The following is a 16,576-nucleotide window of genomic DNA, read 5'->3' as shown; positions in this document are numbered from 1 at the left end:
AATCACTGTCACTAAATGCTGGTGTCCAAAAAATCTCCACATTCAGAGGAATTTTCCAATATGTTCATATTGAGCAGCTTAACAACAAAATTTACCCAAAAGAAGGGTTATAAATACTGTATCCCCTGACATTCAGTCAATAAATAAAGAAACCGAAAACCAAAGAGTCTAGATTATCCCTCTGTTCATTTCTATTTTCATACAGTGAAGGATCATTTTTTGAAAGACATAATCTCTTTTTTTAAATGTAACATATTAAGTCATCCTGGCACCACGTCCATAGCATTTTTATTACCAAAGCCTGAAATACAAAATAGTTTTTTTTCCACATGAAGTTAAATTCAACACATTCCAGGAGGTGTACGATCTGCAGATGAAAGCAGCAGAAACTTCGTCTGGTTCGGTCCCCTCACTGCAGATCCCATCTGCTGCTCCTTCACTGCTACCTCTGGCCTCATGCTGCGTCAGATGATGAGCATTATATAATGAAGCATGTCGCGTGTTTTGAACTTCACAGCCTCATCGATGACTGCAGTTCTTTTAATGTACAGTATGTTTGAGAATGGTCATTACACAGATGTGAATTTGTTAACTTGACATGTGTCTCAGCTGATCACAGTCAGCCATGATGGTTATACCACAGCAGCACAGAATGTGAGCCTGCAGTGTGAGTGATGTTGCTTTTCAGTAATGTGAAATCATAAATCTCTCTGATGACACTCTGTAATAGTTTTGTCTCCCCTCCCTCCCTGCAGTATCGGACTCAACCCCATCTCGCGCTGAGGCCCTCCTCCAAACAGCGGGTAGGTAAACACTTGAAACCATAGATGACTTATTGTTTGTGTTGTGTATCTCTGTGTCCTCCACGCAGGAACAGGATGTTCACACACACATGTACAGCTGACTGTACAAAACAGTTGGCTCACTGCACACAAAACACTGCACGCTGATAACTTGGCTCAAAACATCACATGATAACTGTCATCAGGCGGACTGGAAGTCTGTCCTGCTGCAGTGTTAGAGTGGGTTCACATACAGCCAGCGCTGTGTAGTCAGATTTAGGTGCAATGCTGCGTTACACATCGTTATTTGTCTTGTCTGATGTGACAAAGCACAACAGAACCAAGTTATTATTTATGAGCAATATTAGCCGAGACCCATTGCAGGGACTCACCTTCCTTATGGGGACAAAATTCAAGTCCCCATAATGTCAGTCATTCAATTTGAGGTTGAAGACTTGAGTTAATGTTAGAGTAACGTTAGGTTTAGGTTCGGGTAAGAGTTAGGGTAAGTCTCCAGAAAATGAATGTAAGTCTATGTAAGACACCTGAAAGTGATGGAAAGCGCGTCCTCATAAGGTTAGCAGGGACGATGGGCAACTGCTGCACGTCTTTGAAGATGATATACAGACACACACTCACACACACACTCACACTCTCCCTTCTAAGGCCTGAAAAAGAGGGGCCACTGCTTTGATCTTCTCTGTCTGTCTGACTGCCCCCGCTCTCCCTCTTTCTCTCTCTTCTCACCCTCTCTTGTTCAAGGTCATCCTTTGTAACTATCGTATCATATAACAAAATTCAGAAAACCTTCATGAGCACAAAGCGATCATTATTATAGTTGCAAACCATTTCTAATCTATCTGCACACCTCAGCATGGAGCCAATTAACCAAGCAAGATTAGTCATGTGATACTGCACAACCTATAAATAATAATCCGGCCATTTCAGCGCAGTAATGGGTTAATTCCCCCTCGTTCTGCTTTCTGAGTCTCCCAGCTGATCACAGGCTGTCTGAGAATGCAGCCAAACACATCTTTCATCTCACACTCTCCCCCTAATTCCCTTTGTCAGTCTAATGAGTGTTAACCAAACCTGAATGAGTCTGTAGTCCGGTGGTTTGTGTTTCACCGAGCGGTCCTGTGAGGTCGCTGGGCATTGAGGGTTTGGAGGTGTTCGCTTGCAGTTACCTCATCCAGGATCAAAGCAGAGGAAGGACACCCTGCATTGATCATTTGAGAGGCATGAGGTCAGCGCTGGACTTCTGGTCTGCTGAAACCCCAGGAGGGCTCCGGCTCAAAGAGGCAGGAGAAGATTCTTTAATGCAGGTTTTCCTGTGTCAAGTAAACATTTTCAGTAGATGCAGCCGGGCCTCACAACAGTCTCTACAGAAATGACAATGCTGCTGTCAGCATACTTGTATATAACGAATGATTAATCTAAAACTAATCTCAAACTAAAACAACTGTCCTCAAGGCAGCAATGCATAGGCTCATCACGTTCAGGTTTTACTGATTTCACCCAGAATTGCTTGCATTTTTCTTAAGAGGATTGAATCAATTTAAACTGATTTTCACACAGTTTTTACGTGCCATGCACCCAAAAGTTGTTTAAAGTATGTTTTTGATATTTAAACTAAACATCTTGCATAAATTGGTCAGACTGGCCTGCCATAACAGTTGTCAAAGACTGTTTGGAGGCAGAGATCAAAGAAGATGGCTTTACCCTGCTGCATGCATAAAACTGACTTTGCATAGCTTTAATGTCTGCATTTGCATTTGTATGTAGGATATGTTATTCTGCAGGTCTTAGCTCATAAGCCGAACACTGATATTTTAATTGAAAGAAATATGAACTTCAAAAGAGACAAATATGAGCTGTGGACATGATGCAGAGAAACCTGTAACACTTCATTGAAAGGCCTCGGGCTCAGGAAGAGGGAGGTAATGAATGCAGATAGAGTGTCGGTAAAATACAGAAGCAAATTACATCAAGTCCCAATATGGAGATTAACTGCATACGCAAGATTAAATGGATGAATAAAAAGTAAAGCAATGGCCCAGTAAAAGTAGATAATGACAACTTAAAGAAACGTAGCTCACCATATGTCCTGTAAGAGATCAAGCAAAGGCCTTGGTTGACTGTGTGCATTGTGGAACGAAGCCTAAAATCACAAGATTCACTTGTTACATCACTTATGTCATGCCTGTAGCTTTTCTACATGCTTATAACAGACTGCCAGGCAGAACTGCCTGGAAAGAAGGAACGACGAAACGGTCTCACATGGTCTCTCAGCAGTTTGTGTGTTAGTGGGTCACAAGTGAGAAAAGCATGTTTGTGATCCAAAAACAGAAAAATAATAATAATAATAATAATAGCTTTAGCTGTTATATAAAAATTAGGACTTAACCTTTCCGTAACGGCGGATACAGACCTGCTTCTGTTCAGCTCTGACGACTGGTGGCTCCACGGCTGTTAGGAAGTTGTCCGATAAACACAAACCAGCGGAGGGCAAACCGATTCGAAACCCACAGACCTCAAGTCTGCAGACAAAGAAAAGATTTCATGGGAGAAGATCATTTTTCCACACGTATCCTGGGTCGATATCACAAGACACCCCCTCTGGTTCAGGCTGTGGTGTTTATCAGAAACAGTTACACGTATATGTGCTGTTTCCACAGGAGCTAGCTCTGCACTCACCTGCTAGAGTTATTGTTTCTTTTCATTATTTGGTGGGACTTGCAGCATAACTGTCTGCCTGTCTCTAAGTCTCTCACTCATGGCTTCTTCACACAGGGGTTTTCGCCTGTCATGGTGGACTGTGGATGTGTCCCAGTGACTGACATCTCCCATCACTCTCCTGCTTTGTTGCACCTGTTTGGACAGGATAACTAAAGGTGCCATCATAGTAAAATTCAACCACTTATTTCAGTAATGGACAGAGTGAGACACGTTTGCTCCCTGTCACAGATTGATCGCGCCCAGTTTGCTTCATGCAGAAGTCATTCAGATCGAACTCTGACCTGCAAAATTACAAGATTCATCACTCATTGCTGCTGTATTGCTGCAGTGCTTGCAAGGACATCGATAGAGCCATGAAGCTACAAATAAAACAGATAAAAAGCTGCGTACCTCTCAACTGGTGGAATGCTGTTGTTAGTCTGTGAAATATGCATGTAGTGTGTACAGCTGCTGTTATCATTTCCTCTCCCACCTGCATGTACCACATCATCCAAGTTAGATCGCGTTTCAACCTCTGCCATTCATTTGAATGAGCTAAGTGCACTGACACAACATGCTTGCAGACACAACCGGGTTTGGCAAAAGTAGATAAACACTGTATTTCCACTCTTTATCTAGCAATAAATGATGAGAATGAGTAGTACTTAAAAACTGCTCTTCAATGTTTTGCCTTCCAATAAGCCTTCAGACTGCGACAGCACCTCCAATACAGTGTTTTTTCTTTATTTTAGCGCAGGACAGTTTTCAGTCTGAACACCTACTTAGGCCTTGTCTCCATGTGTAGTCTATCCTAACCTTCTATTATAGCTCTGTTAAACAAATCCTGGTGATATGACGTGTGTGACACTTGCACTGAACTTCATTCTTGATGGTTGGTGATGTTTCTGTGCGGCACTTTTATGTTCAGTGAATACTTCTAATGTCTTTCCGGTTGTGGTTGTATTGTGGTTGTAACATTCTGAACATTTGTAGTAAGCTTGTTTTCCTTTGGTGGCAGTAACTTAAAAGTACACAAAAAGGGGCTGATTATTTATTTAGAGTTATCTGACACCTGCAGTATTTCTTCACCTTTACTTATTTAACATCCGTCTGGCTCAGCCTAGCAGTGCTAACCAAACTGCAGACCAGCAGTCTGCCGCTGCTTGTTTCAGACGTACGATCATTACACAAAGCAACAATGGGCATGTGTTGATTGAGGTGATGAATCATCGTTTCCCAAACTCTCCATTTTACGTGCACACACAGATACACAGAGTGAGTTAGCGACTGAAAGTGAAGTGCCACACGCGACCGACAGTGGTGGTCGTGCCGCACACCAACCAGAGGCATGCATGAACGTATGCAGCTAAAGGTGAAACGTTCGTGATACGGCCAAATGAAATCTTCAGACGTCTTTTTTCTGTAGGTTTATCTTATCCTGCTGTTTTAATTCAGGGCATGGGCTGGCCAGTAAGTAACCCCACTGGGTGACCGACAAATCTGCTTCCTACAAGGCTTTCTGCAGAGGCCTAATTCCATTTTAATTTCCTCCCAGATCTACAGTATGCGTGCCATCTCTGCATTAAAGCCCACAAGATTATTTTTCATTTTAAACATTATGTAGTCAGCTTTGTTTTCATTTTATAGCACAAGGCAAACACTTTCTGTTGGGATTGTTTCCCCTGAAAGAGCTGATCCTCGGTGTGCTGCGAGGCTGAGCCTGTTGAGGGCATTTAGGTCAACGCAGAAGGACCAGGGACACTTTTGTTAATTAGACTATAATTTACATGAAAGCACGTAGCCTGAGAAGTTTGTGTTTTGCACAGGTCAGCAACAGACTGTATGTTGGCCACTGTTTTGAGCTTTTGCGTCCTCTTTTGGTCTTTCAGCAGAGTTTTGTTTCTATGATGAAGTCAAGCTTATTTCTTCCACTGGTTTGATTTGAAATGATTGCTGCACATAAATCAAACATCTCTTCTGTTTCTTCTGAACTGGCTTAAGCATGTTGTTTGACACTAAAGTGGATTATCATTTTTCATCTTTAGAGAGAGAAATAATAGCAGGAAAAATGGAATTACTGCTGAAAATCAGCATTTCAATAATATACTTTTGAATATGTAAGGAGAATATCTGTTGTTTTTTGATTGGTTAGTAAGACATGATGGATTTTGTGTTGCATTTTGATTAAATCGTGTCTAGTAAGTCTTTCGATTTGAATTTGCTGCAGTGTAGACTTGCATACATATTTTCTAAGCCTTTGTGATAATCAGAATAAGGCCTCGGTGAACCAGTCTGCATGGCTATTGAAACTTTCAGTATTTAATCTCTGACCAATATCAAAATAACACAACTGGCTATAAATACACGATCACTCAGCAGCAGTGTGGCCTGATTCACTCGTGACCTGGTTCATGGTGAATGATGGACTGAGTCACATGCTCCGCAAGCCTTTTCAAACTGGGGCAGGGGCAGCTGTCCAGAAATTACATAAACTTTGACCATGTTTTGTAACAATGTCACATGACACCCTCTCAAGGCTCACGGTCAACATATTGTACAGATAGGGTGAGTTACTGGACATCTCAGGTTTTCACGCACTTGCAAAAAATGTCAGTCTGAACATTGTCAAGTAAAGGAAATTGTGTTTGGGCATAAGGTGGTGACTTTTTTTTTTTTCCAGTGTGTACTCTTGACTTAAACTGTGCTGGCACAGGCTGCCCGTTTCTTTTTCAGATGGCGGTTGTTACGTAAGTTGAAGTTCCTTTGTAGTGAAAGGTCCTCCTGATACTTGTCTAAATCTGTACCGAACTGCTTGACATTCAGACATTCTTATACCTGTCTGAACACGGCAGCTTTTTTATGTATCGTAAAGCTGTAGGAGTAGCTGATGACGGTGCAGCTCAGGTTCAGTCATTTGACTGCTATTAGATAATGTGCATCTGAATTAACAACTTTCATACAATATAGCAGCGGCTTAGCTAAGTCAGCTGTAGCCAGAGAAACAATGGATGAAAGCTGAGGAAAGCTGGTCAGGAGACTAGCATTGGAGAATTGGAGAACTCAGTGGGCTTTGGTTGTTTGCTGGTTAGAAGACCCATGAGCTGAATTATGTTGAAATTTAAGCTACTTTATGCAACTATTGTTTCAGAAGCATTTTGACTGAAGTTCAGTGTGTAGTCACGACAGGGTGAGTATGCAGGTTTAATGGAGAAATCAGAAAAACACAGCAGAACTTGACTTTGCAGGACTAATCATTTAGGATGAAGAGGAGAGGTGAGCTGGGTCAAAGGTCGTGGGTCTCCGTTTGGCTGTAAACATGGAAATCCAACTTTACCGGGTCACCTCGAGTTCAGGCCAGTCCCTGTCATCAAGATAATAAGCCAGTTTTTGTCAGATGTCATAGATCAGTGGTCTCCAAGTGGTCATCTTCTATCAGCAGCTTCGTGGTTCTAAGCTGCTGCAGGTCAGAGGTCACAGATAGTAGCACTGCTTTGTGGTCTGAGTCCCCAAAGCAATTATCTTATGACTGGGAAGGAAGAAAGTGCTGAGTGGCACAGCGGTGATCTAAAGGGTTCCTGTTCAAGCATGTGCTGTTTACTAGATGTGTGCTTGTTTATTGCTTCCTTCCTCGTGTCATTCTGTCGCTGTCACTTCGTCAGCTGCTGACAGCAGTAACTTTAGAGTTGAAATGACCAGAGAAAACAGATACTTTGCTCTTCCAAATGACCCACAGGCTTGTGATGTTTGCATCCATTAAGCTCACAGTCCATTTCACCCATCAGTGCAGAGGAGGTGTATTTTTATTTTTTGGACATATCACAAGTACTCATTTGACAGGGACCTCTGATTTCGTTTGACAGCATTTTTGATGTTTTGTCACAACATAATTCAGAATTCAGTGAATACAGATACAGTTGACTGTTTCATCCTTACTAATCATCAGTCATCATTAGTATCATGTCAGCCATGTTATTGGTTCGCTGTCAACTCAAAGTACATTTACCAAGCCGTGGCTGTCTTCTCAACACATTTGATTTTAACTTGTGAGTTGTGCAAGCTAGTGTAAGCAGCTAGCGCTTGCAGGTCAGCATTAGCATTGCAGCTTACCTGAATCCCCTGTCAGAGTCTCACAAAGCCAGACACTAACAGGTTAAATGACTCTTTCAGTACTCAAATTTGTTTTGGAAATAAAGTTCAGGGCAAACTTCACTGTGTCGCAGTAGCTTCAAATGGAAACACTTTTCAAACTTAACACCCTGAGAAAATCTTGTCTTTGCTGACCTGCAGTGGTGAGTTCTTCTCACCTTGCTGCAGTGATGCAGGGAAGTCAGGCTGCAGCAAAGGAGCTATGCTGGTGGAGGTGTTTTGTTTTTGGCAGTGGTTCCCAACATTTTTTCTTAAAGGACCCCTTTGCTGTCACTTCATAAACTGATGAACCCTGACTAAGTAGATATTTTGTATTACATTCAGTCCCTAACAATAACAGTATGAATAAACTGTACAATTAACCCAGATAGTGAATTCAATAGCTGCAGGAAGTTTGTGTAAAATGATGAATTTTGAGCAGACTATTCCCTGTGAATATGCATCAGAGATACGTTTCATGATGTATTTAGTAACTTTTTAAACAACTCTCTGCATGTATTAAGTGTTTCTTAACAATCACACATTCTGAAGTGGATTGTTTTTTGACAAGTTCGGTGTTTTCTTCTCCCTGATGCTCGGCGATTGTTCTGTAAACTCTTTTCTGATCACAAGGCTGTTTAGTAAAAAGTGAAAGCTTTGTGAATGTAGCTTGTGTTCAGGTCTTCACTGTGGCCTTAACCTGTGACACTGGTTTTACCTTTATATCTTTGAAAAAATGATCCTGACAGTTTCGTTTAGTTTCCCTCACAGAAATGAATGAACTGCTGAGATAAAGATCTACTGTATATATATTTTTTAAAAAGCTTTGGTGACCCCTTGTGGGGGTCAGGACCCCCAGGTTGGGTAGCAGTGGTTTAAGGTGAGAGTGAGGTGAGTGACATACGATCCAGGTAGTCCAGTTGGAGTAATGCATTTATTGGTTTAAGGGCTTATCAGACAAAACACTGCAGTGATGCAAAGACTGATGTGATGTGATGTTGTGAAGACAGACAGTGTAGGTGTTACAGAAACTTCACACTTCTCTCTATAACTGTGTTAATGGATTTAGCACTCCAGTAGGATTACTTCATATTCAGGCTGTTCATGGACGCCCTGCCAGGAGCTGCAGTCTAAAATAACAACCTTGTGACTTTTCTTGCGGCAGGCCTCACTGCTTTGCCTCATAATTCCTAAAAAGCACACTGAACTGATGATCTTCACCACAATCTGTTCTTTCATGTCAATTAGTCTCTGCACTACCCCATAAATCATTCATAGAACTCAGCCTGAGCCTGTATTAATAACTAATAAGGATAAGTGATATTAGGGAACAGCTAGTATGCTGGCACAGCAGAGGGTCAAAAAGGTCAGAGATTACATTGGTCACACTGAGACAAAATGTCCACTCCTGACGTGGAAGAGCATCTGATCAAGAGCAAAAACGGACCAGTTTTGCTGGTATTATCCAAGCGGCTTGTAAATTATATCGGTCATTATGTGATTTTTGGTTTGGGGAATTATTCCTGCCAGTCTGCACCAGCTCTGTATAATGGCTATGTTGTACAGTAAAAGGAGGCCGTAATTTGTGAAATATGAGTTGATCTCTTGATCCTCTGGCTAGATAATGCAAACGGCTCGCAGCCTCCAGGATTTAATCAGTTAAATCCCTCTTTGCTAATGTGGCTTAAGAGGATTTCCTCTATACGTTATTATGGCATTTCCTGAGATGAGAACATTTCCCTGTTTATCTCAGCATCATATGTTTGACTCTAAAATATATCCTCAGAGTTTCTTCTTCTGCGTGATTGAACACAGACAAATGCGTAAAAGTACGCGCACATCTACACTGACTGGAACACACACTCACATGTTACGGCTACTAAAAGGAGAATAAATACAACATCCAGCATGGCAGCATCAAAGTGGCCTTTCCCATTGATTTCCTGTTTCTGTGTCACAGAGAAACAGGTTGGCTAATAGGGCTGAGTTATGCAACAGCATGCAGCTGTAGGCTTTTACCCATAAATCCCTGCCAGTGCTCAACTTGAGGAGATTAAAGTTGAGCGAATGCCCACCCTGACAGCAGCACATGGAAGTGGGCGCTGCAGGGTCATTTTCAGTTATTTTTCACTCTGCTGGAAAGGAGAGAAGAGATTTGAAAGTTCTGAGTTTCGACTTTTTATTCCTACTCAGTGAGATGTGGAGTTTTGTGCTTTTATGGTGTATAAAAAGTGCACACGGTAAATACAGAATAACAAGAATAACACAAGAATGTACCTTTTCATTTCTCTGGCTGCAGGTTTCTCTGTGATTAATTTGTAAAACAGGAGTTGTGGATGCTAATCACACGAGAGCTGAATCATGAGTCTGTGAAATCACTTCTGTTTGCTCTCCATAATTCCTCCGTGCAAACAGAAAGGAAATATTTGTTTATTGTCTCATCTCCTTGCCTCTGAACGCTGGGACAAACACTGGTAATTATATGCTTGGTTCGGAGAGCCTGCCTTGTTTCTTTTAATCCAGTTATTTCCCTGCGTGTAGAGACTACATGACCGTGTGGAGGAACACCCTGAGATCTGGCTGGTGTTTGCCTCTTTGTTCAGTGTCGGCTCATCATCTCACTTGCAAAGGGAAGCACTTATTTCTGCTCTGTCGGCTCTTTCTGTATTTCAAACTTCAACTTTAATTAGCCTGTATGTGCTGCCTACATAGGGTTAGGCCCACATTAAATGCGGATAACTGCCATTACTCTCAGCAAAGGCACCTGTCCCGCTGTAATAAATTTCGATTTTTTATTAGCGTCATTATTTTCCCCTGTGCCGTCACTTTGCTACAATGCCCACGGCTCAGCAGGTTTCCGCTCGGTCGCTGCTTTATGCCAAAAGATTTATTTGTTTTACCTTGTTGGATCAGTTGTGTCCGACAGCCTTGGCTGAGACGGGTGTTGTTGTTCAGTAGAGGGCCAATAATGTGGCTTTGCAGTGTTGAAGAGGTCCAGTCACAACAAAGACAGGTCAGACAGTGCTCCCACTGTCAATAACAGATGTACGTGTCCTGAGCCACAGCAGAAGGCCGAGTTCAGGACTGAAACAGTATAGAGGACATTACCACTGGTCACTAGGTGGTGGTTTTTAAAACTCTTGATGGTTTAGGAGTTCAAAAACGCTGACCATGTTTACGACACGTGGCACTCTACTGACTCTGGCTAATAAGAAAAAAGCAAGAATACTCAAAGTACCTCAAAAATGCTGTGCAGCTTAAACTGAAATGCAGAAATAGTGTTTTGGGGATGGACGCCTGTCTGTCAACGTCTTGGACTACATGACTGACAGGTGGCCAAGGCTATCACAGTCACTTGGGATGGTTGCTGCTTTCTTGCTCTGCTAGGCTCCACCCAGCCTCCACCTTGCTGCCTACATGAAAAATGTCTCACCCCCAAAAAACTGCGAAGATGTCGACATATAAACATACATCAGACCGTCTGGTAAAGTCCATAGTCACCCATATGAAGGCACATCTTGTTATTTTTTGTTTGTATCTAGTTTATGTAATTTAAAGGCACTTGGACTTGCTCTATTTCCTCCTCAACCACAAATCCTCATCACTTTCTCTGACCTAATGGGCATTTTCGGGGATTTCCTAGTATGTAAGCAGAAACCTCAAAAAGTCCTTTCAGAAACCTGATTGTTGTATGAGAGCATGAAGCTAGCTGTTAATTGATTTGGAGGCTGTTTGGAGAAAAAGAAAGCATGTTCATTCAACAACTGTGATTTCCCTGCCTCATTGCACAAAATGAACACAGCACCTTCCACATGTGAGAGGTTGAGATGATTGCTGATCAGTACCAATCATTCATTGTTTCTCACCCTGTTTTGGGCTTTGCATGAAAGTAACTCAATCCTCTCTTCTTTTCCCTCTTCAGCCAACAATTTTTGGGACGTTGACCAATGAGAGAGCCCTGTTTGACAACAGACTGGTGAGTCACCTCAGTGAGAACTTCTTCTAACTGTACGATGCCGCTCACAAAGTCAGGACATTTGGGTTTTGAGGGTGTAAGGGTAAAGTGGGTTTTAATTGAAAACCAGCAAGTAATGAGAATTTTAATTAACCTAAAATTCCTGAGGATAAAAATTCCCAAAGCAGCAACAGATGTCTGTATTAGTCTGTGAGTGTGTCCGTGTGTGAGTGTCTGCATGAGTGCATTAGTGTTTTATTGTTTTCAGAGCTGAATTTACCCTTTAAATATGGTGGAATCTGAGTTTTTGTTCATATTAATACATTTTTAAAATAATGTCTTTTCCACAATTCAAGCATTTCCTTGCATGACAGATGGCCAAAATCTTGCCTCTTTGTTGCTGATACCATGTTTTGGTGGAACACAAAGACTTCCTTGGTGTCTCTGTTGCTGTGTAATGCAAATGCCAATGGCAGACGCCACAGAAAGCCAATTAACCAGCAACAAAGGAAATTATTAAGCTGCCCGGTTGTTTGCCTGGCTAGATCTATCGGAGGAGGGGAGTCTGTGGTGAGTCTGTGCCAGCTGGCACGTGACTTATTTAATTACTTAGCCCTGCGGCACCAAATGAATCTGGCAGATTTATGGATTCGTCCATTTCCAATTTATCAGAAAACAATAAAAGCGTCCCTTTATGCTCTGTCTCCAAAGCACTCTTGGGTCCCATGACCATTAAGCAGGATCTCCCTGCTCTGCCTATGTGTCTCTGCCTTTTAGCGGTCTGGTCTAAGTAATGGCCTGCAGCAGGTGGGTGGGCGGCTCAGTGTTGATTCACAGGTACAATATGTATTGGAGAGCCCGATCATGAAAGACTGTTTAAATCCTTTGCGAGCCCAGCCTGGTCCAAAGCCAGACTGGATGTTTGGTGGCATCTGATGAAACATGTCCAAGTTTTTCAGCTGCTCGGACGAACAAAGTCTGGCACCCAAGCCTCCATTAAGGTCTGGATTGTTAATGTGGGGATACAAGTTTGATACAAGTTTAACAGATGAAGACTTATCTTTGTCAGGTTAAATCAATACATGAGTCTGGTAATTGCTTTTTAGTAGAAAGTGAGTTAACACACAGTGGCACCCTCAGACATTTTTCATAGGGGTGGACATATGGCGTCCCTGAATGACACATCAAAACCAAAAGCCATAACTGAATATCAGGAATTCTATTATGCAAAATGTCAATGTGAGAGTTAAGGAATCACATATTAATATAGCTTGGTTTCTTCTTGTCATTTTACAGTTAACGTCACAAATGATCAGATGTGCATATACCAATACAGGTACAGTTGACATATTCAGTTCCACAACAGTCCTGTGGGGGGGTCCAACAATTGTATCAGGGTGGTGATCCCTCCCACCACAAGACACCAGTGTCAGTGAGTGCAGAGGTGGAAAATAAGTACTTATTGTGTTTCTCACCTGATCTAAACTGAAAATATGAGCCAGTTTTTGCTGTGTTTAGAGACATCACTGATAATAACGAGTTTTCCACATCAACACTAAACATTAATAACTTCAACCCAGCTGTTGTCTTGTGTCAAACAGTGTAATTTAACACTCTTTGAGGGAACTTCCACTTACTACTACTACTACTTACTTCCACTTACTTCCACTACCACCACTATTATGCTCCAAATACTGTTTCAGAGGTTTCTCTAACCTGCAGGGGGGAAATACTAAAGCAAATCACTTTTAAATTTACAGACTACTGGTACAAAATAAAAAATAAGCCCAAATATTTACTTAAATGCCACAATAATAATTGCTGATGACAAATTTCCATGGTCATAATTTTGTTTGGCCTTAACCAAAAACCGGATCTGAATTTTGGGATGATTTCACAAGAGCTGTAGGGTCATTTATTAAAGAAGATAATGGTCTTTTATCTCATGCCTAATCTTTTGAAGTGGATTTTTGTGAAGTGGTAAAAGAAAAATCGAGATGACTCAAATATACTGTATTTTTTTGAAGGTGGCTTACAAAGAGGCTAAAAAACCCCTGTCACTCATTACGCCACTGATATGTGCACCCATTGGGGGTCACAAATCTGTCTTTTTAGGGTTCGTGGGCTAAAACTCCTGAGAACCACCACATTAGATAATGCCAGGCTTTAGCTGGTTTAAGTCTTACAGATAATCCACACAGGGTTCACTTCCCTTTTCCTGAAGAGCTGTGAGGTTAGGCAAGGTTTTCGCTTCCTCTCTGACTGAAATTTCATCTGAATTTTGGGTTAAAAGTGTAAAGACACAGGCGGAATGGGGGTCAGGTGCTGGCCGGGGATTATGCTAACATTATGCATACTGAAGAATAGCACTCTCAGCGGGACAGGCACTGAGAGAAGACAGCCGCCATGATATCACCACAAACGGCTTAACGCTCATGCACCAGAAGGCTTTGTGGGATTAATCTAATAATAAACCCAGAATTGTGTCTAAATCCTAATTGATTTTTTTCATCCTTATGGACATTGTACTCATCTTTGTATTGTGGATAAATCCAACATCTGACTCTGGTCATGAACCTCTGTCGATGAGCTGAGAAGTGTAACTAGGATGAACACTGTTAAGATTTCCTCTGAGGTTTTCTACATGTTGAGTTGAAAACATCTCATATGGAGCCTGCTACAAATACGTCTTTGACTTTACTGCCATTAACTTGATGCTGGTGTAATTTAATGGCAGATAATCTATTGCTGTCTTTTGTCAACCATTGTGTTGCTCTTTGATTTTAATGAAAGATGAATAAACAGATGAATAGAACAGCATCAGAAGACTCAGACTGGATTGGGAGCCTTTGACCATTAATAGGGATGGGTCTCCTGTGACAATGCAGGCAGGATGCTGATTGAGGAAACAAATACTGTGCATTTTAATGAAGGCGGGATTTTCATAGCAGTTTGAGTGTCTCCTATTAAACCAGTGAGGAGCTGTGTTTACAGTCCGAATAAATGATTTAGAGACTGGTCAAAAGAGGACTTCTGGCGTATGCGTCACATTCGCTCAACATTTATTTTCTGGGAGCTGGATGAGAAGATCTGTACCCCTCCTGTATCTGTGCATAAAATATGAAGCCACAACTTGGAGGCGATTAGCCAAGCTTAGCATAAAGACTAGAAATGTGTGGAAACCGCTAGCCTGTCGAAGTTCAGAGTATCTTGACCTCTAAAGCTCACTGATCTCAATACAAATAGACATGGAAAAATGACAATTTGTGGTTTTAGACAGAATTACGTGCTGGAACTCTATTTCTTTTCAAACAAAATCTGAATGCAGGGATTTTCACTGTCTTATCATCAGTGTGAGGGTGCTAGGCAGCCAGCAGAGATGCTGCACAGAAGTGTTGGGCAAATGGAAAAACTGAGACTCTAGTTTTCTCTAAAATCATGAATTGTCTTTTATATTTAATATTTCTGTTTCTGTACAGATTCATCAAATGAGAAACTTCAACAACTTGTTCATTTGTAAGCTTTAGAAATACGCGACCAGGAAGTGTGTGTGCCTCGCTGTTTGGCTTTATGCTAAATTAAGCTAATCACGTCATGGAGATTAGCAATACTAAACATGCAGGCATTTAAGTGGTGTCAATCTTCTCATCTCATGCTAACAAAGAAAGTGAATTATTTGCCAAGTTGCTATTGTTTCAACACTAATAGAAATGACTATTTATTGTGATTGTTTTCCACTGAAGTTCAGCTATGTAGTTAATTTTCGTACCTGAAATGGTTTAGCCATGTCGGATTCAACGTTTTGCTTAAGGGCGCTGCAGCAAATGTCTGTTTATCCACACGTAAATCTCTGTTGAAAGAGAATTGGATTTGGGACCTTTGAATCACAGGATTGTTGGTCTGATTGTGAGGCCACCCTGCTGCCAAAGCACCTTTTTGCACTTTCAAGCCATCTTTCCATCAGTGTATTTTAATGCACATTTTGAAGTATCGCATTAGAAAAGGCTGATGGAAACAACCATGTGTAACAAACCCAATAACACCAACCTCTGCTGACATTATACTTTGTGTAGGCTGGTTTATTCTCTGCTGTACAGTTGATGGAAATGTGCCAAATTCGCATTTTGTTTTGGTTTTTTCTTTCCTTTTTGCAACATTTCAAAAGTTTGTCTCAAATTTGCTCAACAGTTAGATGGAAACACGGCTATAGTTCACTTTAACATTTGGTCTTTGCACCCTTTGCCACCATCCATTATATAAAATCCAAACCATTCTGAAAAAGATATGATAAAGTAAGTACGTGGCACATGAATGATGTGAATGTAACTCTAACATCTAGGGTGGTTGCATAAGCCTGATATAAGGGCACTGGTTATATAAAAGTTTTTCTCTAAGAAATCACAAGCCAAGCCAAGTATGTTCCTTCAGAGGTCTGATCTTCCTCCAACATCAGCAACCCACTGCTGGGAACATGGATGTGGGCCAAAACCAGAGTGCTGCATTTTTCCTCCTCGTCCATTTGTGTATGCGTAACAAAGTTGGCAGCAGGAGTCGGACAAGATCGCTCACTGAGATACTGGACCTCGACCTGCATCAACCAAGAAGTCGTGGTCAAAACATATAAACACGCCTTGTGTTTGCATTCAGCCTAATGGACCAGTAATTGGGTGACTTTATGGCTGAATATCATGAGCTCTTATAAACACCTCAGTGAAGGAGCATAACTGAACTGAATCCAGTCAAACTGAGAAGTCTCTTCATTTCGTTCGATGGAGATTTAAGAATACTCTGTTTAACTAAATTGGCTTAAATGATCATTCATGTGTTTGCAAGTTTTACCTGAATTCCAGACACCTATTTGTGTCCATTCATTTTATACTGGCTTAAAAAGCAGCAGCAACTCGGACTCACTTTGTCAATTTTTCTTTTGATTATCTTTGTGATTATTGATATCGACAACATGAAGCAACATTGGCTTATTATCACCAAGATTTGG

The 16,576-nt window shown here is 41.4% G+C and overlaps 1 protein-coding gene across 2 annotated transcripts in view; it reads left to right on the top strand.

Annotated features, from left to right (window-relative positions):
• rasgef1ba (RasGEF domain family, member 1Ba) overlaps window positions 1–16,576 on the top strand; it is a 111,081-nt gene that overhangs the window by 18,562 nt on the left and 75,943 nt on the right. The window contains exons 2-3 of one of the 2 annotated variants that reach the window (XM_076730107.1): window positions 756–803; window positions 11,548–11,601. In XM_076730107.1, the coding sequence (XP_076586222.1) occupies window positions 756–803; window positions 11,548–11,601 (102 nt within the window). The remainder of the gene's footprint in view (window positions 1–755; window positions 804–11,547; window positions 11,602–16,576) is intronic. The other variant, XM_076730108.1, reaches the window with a different exon arrangement.

Source organism: Chaetodon auriga, chromosome 5 (assembly GCF_051107435.1).
Source record: "Chaetodon auriga isolate fChaAug3 chromosome 5, fChaAug3.hap1, whole genome shotgun sequence".
Lineage (NCBI taxonomy): Eukaryota > Metazoa > Chordata > Actinopteri > Chaetodontiformes > Chaetodontidae > Chaetodon > Chaetodon auriga.
This window is presented reverse-complemented; position numbering and strand designations above follow the sequence as displayed.